The sequence below is a fragment of the Eubalaena glacialis genome, chromosome 11, assembly GCF_028564815.1.
Source record: "Eubalaena glacialis isolate mEubGla1 chromosome 11, mEubGla1.1.hap2.+ XY, whole genome shotgun sequence".
Classification (NCBI taxonomy): domain Eukaryota; kingdom Metazoa; phylum Chordata; class Mammalia; order Artiodactyla; family Balaenidae; genus Eubalaena; species Eubalaena glacialis.
The window spans coordinates 100,951,755-100,968,711 of NC_083726.1; the positions used below are offsets into that span (position 1 = coordinate 100,951,755).

Sequence of the window (16,957 nt, forward strand, 5' to 3'; positions counted from 1 at the left end):
TGTATTTTAAAATACCTAAAATGATCGTCAAGCACTGTGCCAGGTACTGCAGATAGTGCAATGTTCAAAACAGACGCAGTTCCTATTCTCAAGGAGCTCACATTCTAGGAAGAGAGGTGAACAGTAAATAATTACTCAAATTGTGATAAAGGCAATGCAGAACCTAAAGGGCTAGCAATGTGTCCAACAAAGAATCAGGGATAGTTTGCCTGAGAAAATGTTCAAGGTAAGACCTGATCATGACTAGGAGTTACAAAGACAGAAGTTGGGGAGAGGCAAAGAATCCAATTCACAAGCCTATAGAGAGAAAGATGGGCACACTTGTGTTGGCATGAAAGGTCACACTTTAGTCATGAATTCTTATTTCCCAGTTCCAATGTGGATCCTCTAATCTAGGCAGAAAGTTTTCTGAATATGCTAGGCTCTTTCCTTCCTATGTTTCATTTAGGCTTCCTAGAAATTTCTTTTCATCACTCAACTAACCCTAAAATCCAGTCCCTCTCCCATCAAAACTTTAGTCATCGACTATAATACTCCACAGTTTTAATTTTAATGTACTGTGTCACAAACAATTTACAGGAAAACTAGAGAACAATGGAATCATCTTTTTAGTCTTCTCTTTAAAAACTATCTGGGGATGCACATTTCTTTCTTATCACTAAACAGGGTTAAATGCTAACCATCAGTAAATGCTCAAAAATGACTTTTTAAAAAAAATTATTTATTTATTTATTTATTTTTGGCTGCATTGGGTCTTCGTTGCTGCGCACGGGTTTTCTCTAGTTGCGGCGAGCAGGGGCTACTCTTCATTGAGGTGCGCGGGCTTTTCATCACGGTGGCCTCTCGTCGCGGAGCATTGGCTCTAGGCGCGTGGAATTCAAGGCTGTGGCACGCAGGCTCAGTATTTGTGGCTCGCAGGCTCTAGAGCGCAGGCTCAGTAGTTGTGGCGCACGGGCTTAGTTGCTCCGTGGCATGTGGGATCTTCCCGGATCAGGAATCGAACCCGTGTCCCCTGCATTGGCAGGCGGATTCTTAACCACTGCGCCACCAGGGAAGCCCAAAAATGATTTTTTAAACATCTAAACATCTACCTGATCTCCTATCCATGCCCAAAATTGTCCATTTAGTTCTAAGGTCAATATCACTATTACTTTCACAAATGTATACTATCAGTCATAAAAATGAACTCAGTATGCGGTTAGATAACTGCAACTCCATTACCATTACTAGAAAACATATCCCAAAACCTTTTAGTAATAGATCAGCAGCATTACTTACATATTAAAAACTATTAAAAATAAAAGGTATTAAGAGGCCTTTTAGGTCAACCACGTATGTTAAAGAAAATGATTAAAATGTAGATTTTGTAATGAAATATTTTGGTATAGCGTATCCTTTTGCAAGTTTCTGCAGCACTCATTTACAGATACTTGCCACACATTTAACAGCTGGTACAGTACTTTTGGCATTTCAGATCTTAAACTGCTTCAACAAAAGACCAATGCTAGCTTTACTATCATCAGCTCTTGTGCACAGTCTGTCTCCCCCACCCATGAGGTCAGGTGCTTTGTTTTAGTCACTGCTGTGTACCCAACACCTAGAATAGTACCTGGCACATAATGGGGGTTCTATGTACATCTGTGGAATAAATACCTATCACATAATACATGCTTAGTAAATTGTGTGCCAAATACTGTACATGTAATCCCCATAGCTATCTTACAGGATAGGAACTATTACTGTCCCCCTTCTGCAGATAAGAAACCTGAAGTAGTAGAAAGACGTTAAATAACTTAAATGACTGTCCCATGGTCACCCAGCTTCAGTGAGAGCCAGAATTCAAATCCAAACATTCTGACTCATCTTGTACTCTTAACCACTTTTCTCCCTATACTTCTCTCCTTAACTTCAAATTTTCCATGTACCTTTGATAAAATGTTGGGCATTTTTCTACAATAAATGCTTCTAAACAGTGGTTTAAAAAAAAAAACCCTCGGGTGACTATCCACTTCAGATTTTCCATCCTTATACTTACTTTTAAAATAAGCTTTTTACAGAAATTTACAATTTCAAAGGTGTCCAATCATTTAAAAAGTATTTATTATGCACCTCTGGATCGCCTCTAAATTGGTAATTCTTAACTTAGACCAAACCCTTTTAAGACTCTGAGAAAAACTGCTGACATCTTCTCAGAGAAACGCCCACATAAAATTTTGCATACGACCTCAAAGGCCTTACTAGAGTACACCCCCAGAGAAAAGCTGGCCTTAAACTCACTATACTAAATACAATGATCCAGCCAAAGGCACCAATTCCTGGCCCTCACTTTATAGTCTTCTTTATACAAATTCTACTGTAGGTATTTCAATTTAATTCTAATAATTGAGTACTCACCATACACAGGTACTGTGCTAGATACTACAAAGATCTAAATGAGCTAAACTATCCCTGCTCTCATAACTACCATGATACAACAAAAAGGATGAAGCAAGCATTCAAGTGCTTTGAACAGCATGGATTCTTCCAAACGGTCCACAGGGCTCCTTAACAGAAGTTCACGTGGACCTTAGAACACCGTCATGGTTAAACCTAACCCTGTCGTCTTGCAGTTGAACTAAGGGTCAAAGATATTACTTAAAATCATAATATAACTAGCAATGCTAAAATCTGAATTGTGTCCTTTGACTCTTGATTACAGGCTTTTTATACTGCAATATTCTACATCCTTACATAACAAAGCCAGAAATTGAGATGAAAAAATAAAGAAGAAATACAAATACAGTAATTAAAAAGAAAAAAATTAAAATCAAGTTTAATAAGACCAGGAAAGAATTTGTCGTGGCATTTTGATGGGTTTTGAAAGGTTGTCTCAGTCAACAAAAATCGGAAGCAATTATTGTGTATCACAGTATGAATAAAAAGAAAAATAGGAAAAATGTATCTGCTAAGTGAAGATGTATGAAGAATATGTGAGCAGGTATATTTAGATCATAAAATCCTTGGCTCTCTTTCTCTCAGATGACTTGCTCTGGGGGAAATTAGTTGCTATGTCATAAGAACACAAAAACAGCCTTATGGAGATACTGACCTGGTGAGTAACTGAGGCCTCCTGCCAAAAGCTACATTAAGTGAGCCGATTTCCAGCCCCAGTCCAGCCTTCAGATGACTGCAGTGCTGGCCAACACTTTCGCTGCAACAGCAGACTCTGAGCCATAACCACCGAGCTAAGCCTCTCCATTCTTGACTTTCAGAAACCACATGTGATACCAAATGTGTGTTTTAAGTTGCTAAATTTGGGGGATATCTGTTACACAGCAATAAATAGCTAATACAACGGGCAAGGTGTGACATCTCTAACTTTGTTTAGAGTCAATAAAGTTTTGTGCTAGGAATTATGGCAAAACCACACTTTGGAATTAAAAGTTTCAGAGCAATATGCAAGATGGATGAAGTGGGAAGCATTTTGTCTTCCTGTATCCCACAATATCCAGTAGAGTCCTTCCTGCACACAGTAAATACCTACGCTTGGTAACAAACTAGCTTACACACAAGATTTCCTAACTGATCCAATGCAATAGTCTCAATGTTTCTTAAAAGTAAAATGACCCCTTAGAATCTCTCCATATAAACTCAATCCTGAAAGTTGTTTTATTGTTGTTTACTTTTTAGCACAGAGCCATACCTTCCTTAACTGAGAATTACAATCCGTAATCAATGAAAACTGAGACCTGTTAGAAGCTCTTCCCTAAATTTAGTCATAATTAAAAGGTAGCTTAAAACAGGGATTCTGGAGAGACTATGAACAGCTGCTTCAGAGCTGAAAAGTGAATGGTGAAAAGCAGTTCCACCATGAAGTATGAGCAAAATCTTACCTCTTATAAAAGTATTTTATTGCCTCAACCATACAGAGCCTTAATAGATCCTGATGATAGCCTCAACATGCAGCCTTCTAATATTAATCTGATTTAAAAGTTTAGCCTCATATTGAACTCGAGTTGGAAGAGGCGAGCCCGGTCTCAAAATGGAGGGCCATGATCCAAAGGAACCAGAACAGTTGAGAAAACTGTTTATTGGTGGTCTGAGCCTTGAAACTACAGACGATAGCTTAAGAGAACATTTTGAGAAATGGGGCACACTTACAGATTGTGTGGTGAGGAGAGACCCCCAAACAAAACGTTCCAGGGGCTTTGGTTTTGTGACTTACTCTTGGGTTGAAGAGGTGGATGCAGCAGTGTGTGCTCGACCACACAAGGTTGATGGGCGTGTAGTGGAACCAAAGAGAGCTGTTTCTAGAGAGGATTCTGTAAAGCCTGGTGCCCATCTAACAGTGAAGAAAATTTTTGTTGGTGGTATTAAAGAAGATACAGAAGAATGTAACTTGAGAGACTACTTTGAAAAGTATGGCAAGATTGAAACCATAGAAGTTATGGAAGACAGGCAGAGTGGAAAAAAAGAGAAGTTTTGCTTTTGTAACTTTTGATGATCATGATACAGTTGATAAAATTGTTGTTCAGAAATACCGCACTCTTAATGGGCATAATTGTGAAGTGAAAAAGGCCCTTTCTAAACAAGAAATGCAATCTGCTGGATCACAAAGAGGTCGTGGAGGTGGATCTGGCAACTTTATGGGTCGTGGAGGAAACTTTGGAGGTGGTGGAGGTAACTTTGGCCGTGGTGGAAACTTTGGTGGAAGAGGAGGCTATGGTGGTGGAGGTGGTGGCAGCAGAGGTAGTTATGGAGGAGGTGATGGTGGATATAACGGATCTGGAGGCGACGGTGGTAACTATGGCGGTGGTCCTGGTTACAGTAGTAGAGGAGGCTATGGTGGTGGTGGACCAGGATATGGAAACCAAGGTGGTGGATATGGTGGCGGTGGTGGAGGATACGATGGTTACAATGAAGGAGGAAATTTTGGAGGTAACTATGGTGGTGGTGGGAGCTATAATGATTTTGGAAATTATAGTGGACAACAGCAATCAAATTATGGACCCATGAAGGGGGGCAGTTTTGGTGGAAGAAGCTCGGGAAGTCCCTATGGTGGTGGTTATGGATCTGGTGGTGGAAGTGGTGGATATGGTAGCAGAAGGTTCTAAAAACTCAGAAGAAAAGGGCTACAGTTCTTGGCAGGAGAGAGAGCGAGGAGTTGTCAGGAAAGCTGCAGGTTACTTTGAGACAGTCGTCCCAAATGCATTAGAGGAACTGTAAAAATCTGCCACAGAAGGAACGATGATCCATAGTCAGAAAAGTTACTGCAGCTTAAACAGGAAACCCTTCTTGTTCAGGACTGTCATAGCCACAGTTTGCAAAAAGTGCAGCTATTGATTAATGCAATGTAGTGTCAATTAGATGTACATTCCTGAGGTCTTTTATCTGTTGTAGCTTTGTCTTTTTCTTTTTCTTTTTATTACATCAGGTATATTGCCCTGTAAATTGCGGTAGTGGTACCAGGAATAAAAAATTAAGGAATTTTTAACTTTTCAATATTTGTGTAGTTCAGTTTTTCTACATTTTAGTACAGAAACTTTAACAAAATGCAGTTTTGAAGGTGTTTCCTTGTGAGTTAACAAGTAAAGAAGATCATTGTTAATTAATATTTTGTATGAATTTTGCTAAAGTTAACTGTAAAGAAACACCTGCTGACTTGCAGTTTAATGGGATCTATTCTCCCCATTTCCTAACCATGAAATGAATGGGCTCTGACATGTGGAGAGAATAGATATTTGTATGTTTGCAATGTGTGTTTTAGATAATAGAATTGGGTATTTAAATTAGCATATTTGTGAATTTAATAGCATTAAGATTTACTTCAAATGAAAAATCTCAAAATTCTTATTTGGTTTTTGTGCATTTTCTTTCAAAATGTAATCATATGATTTTAGTGTATTAGCTTTGCTGAGAGTCCTAGCTGTGTTTAGAACATCTCCATTCTACATTCACCTTGGTCACATGTGAACTGCTGCCATAGTTTTATTTGGGTGTAAAGAATGTCTCCTGCCCTCTGTTTAAATTCTGGAAAGGGATAGTGAATGTTTTCCGTTTCCTCCTACCTTAAGAAACATTCTTAAAATCTTCAAAATACAGGACCACTAAGCCTGCTCTATCTGAGCGAATTAGTGGCTACCTTTTTTTTTTCCTTTTTAAAGCACAAGAGGCCCATAAATCTTCAGTTATTTTCCTTGGTTTAATATATACTTTTTTGATACGAGCTCTCAGAGCAAGAGAATAAAAATCATGCATTGTTGAACCCTTAACTGGCTGGCATGCTTTTCCTGTTTGTACCCTCTGCATTTTACTGGATGAAACCAAGGATAGTCTAGATATAATCATCCCAAGTGATTACTGCAGTAGAAGTGTAGCACAGTTGCTTAGTACAAACAAGCTTTTCACTTCCTCAAGACCTGAATTCAAATTTGGATAGTCAGAGTTTGTACTCACTAAAAATCCCAAAGAACACACTGTTATTTCCATGTGTATGCTTGAACCTAAATCATGTTGGTATGAGTTTACAATTTGGAAGACCCTGGTTGAGAAGAGTCTTAGATAACAAGGTCATATATATATATATATATATATATATAAACCAATGTCTACTGTTTCGCGCCAGCTAGTGCTTAAAATTTCATTCGAGCCCTAAAAAAAAAAAAAAAAAAAAAAAAAAGTTTAGCCTCCATACTAGAAAAAGATCTTCCTAATCATATTACTGGGAAAGTGAGCAACACAACCCTGTTTTCCCAGTGTCAAAACAATCTTAATTATACCTCAAAGTTTGCAACCCATTAGGTTGGTAATCCAAATTTCAATCCACAAAACAGTAAGGGCCTGTAGTGTTTGCTGATCATTAAGTTTCATACTAAATGCCCTTCCCTATCACCCCAACCTTATGCATGCACTCTTCACCTGACACCTGGATTTACCCAGAAAGGTTGATAAAAGTGGCTTTTTCAAAATAAGTTGTATCTTATATTCTAGATGGGAGGGGGGAACCGTAATAGAGACGAATAACCACAAAACAGAGACTGTTATTATCAATTTGCTTATACAGATAAGCAACTGAAGAGTATTTTCATGTATAATCTGATTCAACAGCTAGAACTAATTTTTACACTAAAATTATTTCAGAGGCATTCTAAAATTCTATTTAAAAGTCAACTTAGCCTCTGAAATTAACTTAAAAGGTGGTAACTTTTTAAAAGGTACTTAAGCTTAGATTCAAAGTAGAATAAAATAAAAGCTAGTTTTTAGTGGCCTCACGCAGCTAAATATTCCCCTCGAAGAAAATTCCATTATCTTTATAACCAAACTAAAAGTAAACTACATATTAACTTTAAGGTTTTCTAACTTTACCACAATAAACACACCAATACACTTAGGCTGGTTCTGAATAACCTTCTCCTGGGAAAAACAATGTTTTTGGTACCAAGTGTGATTTAATCATTTTATAAATTAATCACCTTCACAACACTTCGAATACATGTTTTAAACTGACTCCTTGGATCACAAGCTTTAATATCCAAATCTTTAAAGTTAGTTCTTTCTTAAAACGGAGCACTTACAGTTAAAAATATTTAAGATAATTTCAACAACTTATAAAGTATGTTAGATAAACTCAAAAGTATAAACTAATTTCAAAGTGAAAGAAAAACTCAATTGGCATTCTACTAGAGCAAATTCTAATGATAATAAAATCCTTGCAATAGGATGCCTCATGTTTCTAAAAAGCACTTTAAAACCACGATATCCTCCCATCAGTTACAAATATAAAGACTTCCTACCGTGAAATCAATCTATAAAATCCGTAGATTGATGTAATCTGCAGGACAGTTTATAAGAATTATGAATCCTCTGCAAATTTAAAATAACTCTTAAAAAAAACTCAAAGGCAAAAAAGGGGGAGTTTCAAAATTAAGATTATCAAGACCACAACCAGTTTCACTAGTAATATAAGGTTTTTTCATACACGTGATAAATTTATTACCCAGTAATGGTAAAATGATTGCAGTGTTTTGTAGTCTCTAATGTTTAAGCAACAAGAAAAGCAAGTACATTTGGTTATCAGGGTTTAACCTTATTTGGCACCAATATCTTACTCCTTACTCTGAAATATGATGTAAAAATTACATATTCAAGTGAATATCTAATAAAAATGAAGTCAAAACTCCACTTCCTGAAATACTGCTTGGCCAATTACTATCTCCTAAAAGGACTAGTAGACAGATATTAACTAAAAAAAAAAAAAAATGAAAAAAACCCCCAAATACCTGGCACATACTGCTTGTAGCTATTTAAAGTGAATTATTCTAACTCTTGTGAAGTGGAAATGGCAGAGAACCTTTGTTCAGATCCAGCTCCACCACTTCCGTTCTATACTTACTGTTTTGAGTAAGACACTCAACTTGCTTCTTCATCTATTAAATGGAAGTCAAAATAACACCTACCTTGCGCCAGAGTTGTGAAAATGAAATGATTAAGGCATTTAAATCGTGCAGTGCTAGGGAAGTGTGTTTTATGGGTGTATGTGTATACTAGGTAAATGGAACAACTGTGGTAGATGCTGACTGTATAAATTAATGCCAACTTTCAAATATCTACTGGTACCAAAGAAGGAGTATACAGTAAAATGATAAATGACACATGCTTCATTGTGCAGTTCACATCAATTTTTAATTTTCTTGAAGACATTCTCATTCCTGCCATGCCTGAATAGTTCAGGACAATTTTTCCAAGCTTTGCACTCTCTACTTTACCCCACTCGAGATGTTTCCTTAACTAGACATTAAAGTAAATGTCAAACAGAATTTGATGCTATATTTTCAAAATATTTAGAGCTGTGAATTCCTTATAACACTAAATATAAGCCATTGTGTTCATTTTTATGTTAACAATCGAATTCCTAGCACTTTAGAATACTTTAACTTTTAAATCCAAGTCAATAAAGATGGTTAAAAATTCTACCGCTCATCAAAATATTAGCAGATGGTCAAAATAACTAATATACTTTAGATGCATTATAATACGCATGACATGGTTCTCTCTGTTTAAAAAAGTACATTAAAAACCAATTAGTTAAAATACGAAGTTTTCCAGAGATCAAAAGTAATGATAGTAACAACTGAAACATACCGTAACAATAAACTTCTTAATGTCCCGAAAAAATGAAGCGCATTTTTGTCAGTCTCCACATTCTTTCTAAGAAGCTTTAGAAAAATGCTACTAATCCCTTCAGAGATCTCGCCAAAACATGACTTTAAATATTATCATCTAAAATCACGACTCTCACGTTGAAGCATTACTGTATAAAGATTTTAAAACGCATACTAACATGCTGTACCTTATGACTGCATTTTGTTACAATTCCAACTCTCTTCGATTCCGCAAAGTTATTTTAAAGGACACCAATTCATTATTCTTTTACACAACGATTTATACGTTTTTAAAACTTTCTCCCCAATTTGATCACCAACGAAATAGAAGTTACTAAAATCACTTTGGAGACCATGTTAATAACCACACATGAGGAATTCTGGAAGCGCGGATTAAATATAAAAGAATAGTCTTTACTTTTCTAAATAAAGGAAAGTGATGGTTGGGGGTCTCCTCCCTGAACAAGGAAGTTCTGTTACATCCAGGCGAGACCAGCCATGTTGGAAAACACTTGTCAATTACGGTTCTGACAAGTATTCGCGAACACGGCCGGATGAAGCTAACCTTGTGTACCGAGGTGCGTACATCAAGGCCCTCTTCGGCTCCGCCACAGGATCTGGGCCTACTTTGGGGATTGTTTCCGAGTTGGAGCCGTCCTTCGGTCCGTACGGAGTGCAGAGCCGAGGGGAAAGAGGGCGGGGAAAGGAGAGTTGGGGGGAAAAGGGTTTGAGAGTTGGAAGCCGCTATCCGCAGCGAGAGGGGCGCGGCGGCCGGCAGAGGTTTCCGAGTTGAGAGCCGGGGGGAGGGGCCGAGGATTCGGGGAGCAGGGGGATCTCAGCAAAAAGTCCCCTCGGGCCCCTCGGAGGGGCCCAGGAGCACAAGAGGAGGAAGGGAAGGGGAAACGCTTCAGTGCACTGACCTGTCCTCCGAGTCCATGCGGCTCAGGGGTTCCCCATCCGACGACATCTCCAAGCTGCCTCGCCGGCCCCCGGAGGTCGCGCTGCTTCCGCCTCCCCCGGTCCCGTAGCCCTCATCTCCGCCGCTGGAAACGACGCTGCTGCTGCTGCTGCTGCTGCCGCCCCCGCCGCCGCCCTGGCTGCCCCGCGGTCCCTTGGGCTCCTCCAGGCCCTCCTTGCCGTCCCCATCTCCGCTGCTGCTGCTGGCGGCACCGGGGCTCAGCGAGCGCGTCTCGTCGCTGCTGCTCCCGCCGCTGCTGCCCACCAGGCTCTCGGCGCTGCTCTCCTCCTCGCCCCCGCCGCTGCTGCTGCTCTCGTCCTCCTCCTCCTCGTCCTCCTCCTCGTCCTCATCCTCCCCGGCCTGGCTGGCGCTCTCGGGGCTCGGCTCCGACATCGTCTCCGCCTCGCCGCCCCCCACTCCGCCGCCGCCTCCACCGCCCCCACCGCCGCCGCCGCCGTTCAGCAGCAGCGCCGCCACCGCCTCGGCCTCCGCCTCTTCTTCCTCCTCCTCTTCCTCCTCCTCCTCCTCTGGCGGCTCAGCCCGACCCCGCGCCGCCGGGCCGGGGCTGCCGGGGGGCAGAGGGCTCAGACGGGAGAGCTCCTCCAGGTCGGCCATGTCGGTGATAGCGGCGGCCATGGCGGCGCCTGCTCCTGCTCCTGCTCCTCCTCCTCCCCGCCGCCGCCGCCGCCGCCGCCGCCGCCTCCCTCTCTGGACTCTCGCTCCCGTGCCCCCTCCCGAACGCCCAAAACTCCGCCGACGCCGCTGCAGAGCAGGAGGAGGGCCCGCGAGCTGCGTCAGCCTGCACACGCGCTACGGAGCCCGCGCGGGGACAGGCGCGCGACTGCGCGCACTCACGCGGAGACGGCTGCGCGCCTGCGCGGCGGCACGCGGTGGCGCCTCCCTCGCCCCGGCCGCGGATTCCGCGCCCCCGCCCGCGCCCCCGCTGGTCCCCGCCCGGCCTCCGCCCCGACCCGCCGAGGACTCTAGAGTTTCCGCGGGGCCTTCCCACGCCTTCCCTGCTCGCGCGGCGGGCGGGACACGCGGAACGAAAACCTGCGCGCTAGCCGGCGATTCTAACAGCCCTCCGAGGTCTCAAGATAAAGTCATTCATTCCGGGGGGTGTTTGGGGAGCGTCTCCGGTGCACAGGCGCTAAGCCAAGAATCGAACAAGTCCTTGGGCTTCTGAGAGCTGACAGTCTACGACGAGAGGCGATTAAAATGAGTAAAAATGAATAATACAGTGCGAGGTACTGAGTCCATACGCGCGACATAGAGCCACAGGTTATCATCTAACCTGCGCTCGAATAACCCGAGGAATGGTTAAATCACAGTCTCAGAGCAAACATGTGTGTTCAAGATCTTCAAACTTTTTAGCTCCTGAGCCCTCTAAAACGATTTTGTACATCCTTATACGGTTTAGAGTGACATCCACATTTTTTCCAGCTTCTTATATTTTATAACTGTCACACTTTTTTAAACGTAGCCAATGAACCCTTAACACCATAGGGATTTAACACCCACCAATATCCACCTTTTAGAATCCGATCTCTTTTATGCTTGGGCAATTTCCATCCTTTATCTTCTGGGGCTCATTTACATATTACATCCTGTCCAGAATTTTATCTTAATAATATATTTTATATTCGAACTGTTTTATTGATCATCTTGTATTTCCTTGTAACAAAAATGTGTACAGAAATTGAAATTTAACGGTTGTTTTTAAATCTCCTGTGATCATAACACTCTTAAGTCTTATTTCAACTGATCAAAACAAATATATTTCAAAATATTTATAAATAAATATTAAACACAAAAGTAAAATTTTGTTGGCAATGCACCTCACAAAGATGGAATTGAATACTTTTTTAAACTAGATTATCAGTGGATGAGTATTTCTAGAATGAGAATGAGCTGCTTCATTTCTATTCCAAGCTTTCAATTCCATGGATGTAAGCATTGAGAAAACTTGTTCACATAAATAAGTACATGAGAATGAATGGTGTTTTGTTACAGCAATGCAACTCAATTCTTTGAACTCTTTCCAAATTATATGCCCAAAAAAGTCACACAAAGATCTAACAAGAAAAAAATACTTTTAATGGTCTATCTGCTGACAACACAGACTAGATTCTCTTTCAACTTTGTTGAAAGCAAGTAACTGAAAACCACCTGACTTGTAAAAGGATGTGTTACTCATTCTCATTCACCAGTCAATTGTTCCTTTTTTGGTGTCCTGGAGGTTTTTGCATCCCCGGGGTACAGCACCTTAGGAAGATGTGAGGTGGGGCAGAATTATGCCTTTCTTTTGTAAAATAGGGGAGGGGCAATTGGGATAAGGGAAGCTGGAAAGGAGCCCACATTACCCTCTGACCCCAGGGCACATTTTCAGGCAGATCCTTTTAGGTAAAAGGGAAGTGAGAATCAGAGAACGGATGGATTGCCTTAAAACAGGCTCGGCGCTCATACACATCTTAGAAAGTCTTCATACACCATGAATACCCCAGTATTATGTCTATTGCCTTAGGCCTTTGGACAGCTGTTATACGTTCCATATGTTGCCTCAAGGGAAAGCAAAAATAAAAATAAGAAATAATAGTATGGGGCATTATGGCTTACAGATACCTTCACACACACACATACAATGCAAAATGCTAACCGCAAATATGTTAACCTCAAAGCCACTCTTTGAGATAGACTAGGAAGGTATTATCTTTCTGTGTTGTCAATTAAGAACTATTAGAGGGACTTCCCTGGCAGTCTACTGTTTAGGACTCCATGCTTCCACTGCAGGGGGCACAGGTTTGATCCCTGGTCTGGGAGCCAAGATCCCACATGCCGCGAAGTGAGGCCAAAAAGAAAAAAAAAAAAAAAAAAGAACTATTAGAGAGTTTAGCTGAAAAGTGTATAGTAAGTGTATGTGCCAAGCACTGTATGAAGCCCTAGAGATTTTGGCTGAGTTTGGCTGAGTTATTTAAGGAAAACTTAACAAAGAATGTAGGATTTGAACAGTTGTGTATGTAAGATATACTACATTTAAGTTTAAGTCATTTGAGCTGGATCTTGAAGAGTGAATAGACTAGAATTCTGTGTGAGGGGGAATTCTAGGACTGAGAAGCAATAACACTGGAAAAGCATAAAAATTTAATTTGTGACTGTTAATTAACCATGAGAAAACGAAGCTAAAAAGCTGAAAAAGAGTTCATGATGAGATTACAGAAAATCTTGAATAAAAAGATTGACTTTGAAAGATGACAGGTATATTTATATACCAGTGTGTGTGTGTGTGTGTGTGTGTATATATATTTAGAAAAAATATTTTTTAAAGGTGTGCTATGATTAAAGTTATAAGGGTATCTAATGTTATAGATGACATGGAGAAAAGTGTGAAAAGACTAAAAGGTGAATGGAGATTAGACACGTGGAAATGGCAGGTATCTAAGCCACAGATGAATGCTCCAACTACGGTATTTATACTTGAAGATGAAAACGAGCTATCTTAGAACTGGCTTTTTGGAGAAAAGTGTGTTTCCCATCAATGGAGAGGTTTTTTGTTGTTTTGTTTTTAATTGCAAATTTTCTGAAAATTTGAAAGAATTGGATAAAACACCTGTACACCCGCCTAGATTCATCAATTACTAACATTTTGCCACATTTGCACAGTCTGTGTCCCTCTGTCTCTCTTTCTCTATGTCCCCTCCCTCTCCCTCCCCCCTCTCCCTTTCTCTCTCTCCCTCTTGGTTTAGTTGCAGACATCATTACTCTGCATGCATCTCCTTAGAACAAGGCCACTCTCTTTCATAACCACAGTGTCACAATGTCATTATCGCATTCAGTGAAGTGTCTGACTAAAGGCAGGACCTCTGGGTGACAGAATTTTTTTTTTTTTTTTTTTTGGGTGATAGAATTTTTTCAGGTGGCATCAGGTGAGAGGTTGGATGAAATGCAAGCAGTGTGGTCTGCAGACCAGTGCCCATCCACCCCCTGTTCGTTACCAGCCTGCAGCTAGATACATGCTGAAATTAGCTTCAGGAAACTTTTATAACAACATGGTAGAGTAATTTTACATCTGCTGAACCTAATAATAAAAAAGGGAGGCTTATTTTTTTTTATGTCATCACTTTATTTTTTATCTTATAATTCTGGTAATTCACTCTTTTTTAAAATTTATTATCTTATTTATTTATTTGGTTGTGCCGGGTCTTAGTTGCCGCTCACGGGCTCCTTAGTTTCGGCAGGCAGACTCCTTAAATGCAGCATGCATGTGTGATCTAGTTCCCTGACCAGGGATCAAACCCAGGCCCCCTGCATTGGGAGCGGTAGTCTTAACCACTGCGCCACCAGGGAAGTTCCATCTGGTAATTCACTTTTATTGTATTTTTCAAAAGCCTCAGTCCACTGGAAAGTAAAAAACTGATCCTTCAGTTGAGAATCACTGTTCTATTTCCCTCCTGCCTGCTTGCAGAGTATGTGATTCTATGCATAATTATAAGTTACCCAATAATACACCATTGCATAAGAACTATTTGATTAGGAATAGTATTCAAACTCATCAACCACAGTACCAATGGGTCAAATTAGCAACAATAACTTGAATTTTACTGGCGCTTCTAACTACCAAGCCTGCTAACACAGGCAGGTCATTGCCAGTTTTCGGGGAGCCCCTGGGGTGGGGGGGGATCTCTGCTCACACCCTGCTCACCCAGTGGCCCCTTCCCCTGCTCTGCTCCTACCAGACACTGCAGGCTCCTCCTACCGGGACCTGTGATACAGACAAAACAGCCAAAGCCATGGTGTAGCCTGAAGAAATGGAGATCACTGTGTTGACCTCTTTCACGGGAACCCCGGAGCAGACTGCTTGGCTCAATATCATATATGGTTTTCAATGAAACAGCTCTTTATGGTTTTACTCAGAGCTCTGTCTCTCCTAGGGACCCAGACATGCTTTCATGGGCCTAGACTGGCGATGGATTTGAGTAACAGCTACCCCAAGCTGTATTTATTACTCCCCATCCAATGACTAAGTCTTTCTCATAGGGCTTCTCTGTCTAATTTTCTTTTCCACGAACATGAATCCTGTTCAAGGAAGCAGTCTCAGCCCCCAGGTCAGCAGGTTTCTTTCAGCCCTGCCTCACCAGTTTGCCAGACATGCCGAGACATGCTTGAACCCCAGCATCAGACCCAGCTTAGATTCAGGCTGAGATTCCTGCTATACTACGTGTAAGATACTTCTGAAAACTTCTCTAAAATATGCAGCCGTAGCAGGTTTTGCACCTTTATTTGCGGTTCCTCATTCCGCTTGTTGACGCTGCCATGGCGAGCAGAGTCAATAGCAATGTAATGACCTCATTCTCTGATTGACTTGACGTCTAAAGAAAGTACGTGTGAAAAGAGAGGACATCTTACTGCAAGATGGAATGATGGGATCTTAAAGCTGGAAAAGAACTAAAAATCTGATGTAAAGCTTCCCCAATCTGTAGATTGTCATCCAACAAAAATACAACCAACTAATTATTACGTTAGCTTTGTTTGTTTTTTAAATAGAAGTATCGTACATTTACTGTAGCACTTTCTGGTTTCTAAAGCATTGTAGCATCCCTCATCTCATCAAACTGGAGAGGCTGTGTGGTGCGGTGTTAAAAGCATGAGCTCTGGGGGCTTCCCTGGCAGCGCAGTGGTTAAGAATCCGCCTGCCAATGCAGGGGACACGGGTGCGAGCCCTGGTCTGGGAAGATCTCACATGCCGCGGGACAACTAATCCCCTGGGCCACAACCACTGAGCCTGCGCTCTAGAGCCCATGCTCCGCAGCAAGAGAAGCCACCGCAATGAGAAGCCCACGCACAGCAACAAAGAACCAACACAGCCAAAAATAAATAAAAATAAAAGAACTTAAAAAAAAAAAAAAAGCATGAGCTCTGGGGCCAAATTGCCTGGGTTCAAGTCCTGTTTCTTCCCTTTACATTTGTGACCTTGGGCAACTTACTTCTGTTCTCTGATCTGTAAAAGGAGGTTGATAATAGTATCTCCCTCAGGGTTGTTGTAAAGATCAAAAGCTGAGTATCCCTAAGGGGCTCAGAAGAGCACATGTTAGTTACCATCATTATCATCACTATCAGCATCATCTTCATGATTACAGTTTTTGAGTTAAAGTTTCTGTCCTCAGTAGGACCATTTTAAGACATAACTGCTTTGGCTGGTAACTTTCCACAATAAGGAGATCATAAGCATGTCTGGTATTTTGAATAGTTTCTCATTTTGAATTTAGTAAAATGCTTTTTCTATAAACTAGCAATGAAAGGATAAGCAAAATGTGAAAAGTGAATAACATAAATACCATGGTTTGGTTTTTTTTTAATGACAACTTAGTTTTCACTCAAATGAACGAACCTTTACATCTTGACCCATCAGTGTCCATTTCCTTCTCTGTGTCTTCAATCCCACCCTCTCTACTGGCTCTTTCTTTTCAGTTCATGAACACGATCAGGTCTTTCCATCCTTGTAAGTATTGATTCCGTTTTCATCTAAACTTCTAAAAATATGAACAAGAGTTGCTTGTTGCACTCTCTTACCTCCCATATACTGTCTCTCTACTGCAAAATGATATCCAACCCCACATTTTTGAAAACTACTCTCAGTAAAATCATTAATTGCCAAACCTAGGGGATACTCTTCAGTTCTTACAACTTTGCTATCACACTACGATGAAAGTAAGTCTCAGGTCAAATTCTGCATTGTGCACTTTGTGGCATATTCTCTTCTCTCTTGATTTCTACGATGCCACACTTATCTATAATAGATTGCCAATACCTTTCATCGTTTCTTCTCGATCTCCTGTTCTTTAAATGTTGGTTCCCAAGTCTA

At 41.0% G+C, this 16,957-nt stretch overlaps 1 protein-coding gene and 1 pseudogene across 2 annotated transcripts in view; one reads left to right on the plus strand and one right to left on the minus strand.

The window, feature by feature from the left end:
- AEBP2 (AE binding protein 2) overlaps nucleotides 1-10,821 on the minus strand; it is a 61,048-nt gene extending 50,227 nt beyond the window's left edge. For both annotated transcript variants that reach the window (XM_061205601.1, XM_061205600.1), the window contains exon 1: nucleotides 10,061-10,821. In XM_061205601.1, coding sequence (XP_061061584.1) covers nucleotides 10,061-10,734 — 674 coding nt within the window. In that variant the 5' untranslated portion in view covers nucleotides 10,735-10,821. The remainder of the gene's footprint in view (nucleotides 1-10,060) is intronic.
- On the plus strand, nucleotides 3,987-5,395 carry LOC133100618 (heterogeneous nuclear ribonucleoprotein A3-like; annotated as a pseudogene).
- Nucleotides 10,822-16,957: the final 6,136 nt, after the last annotated feature.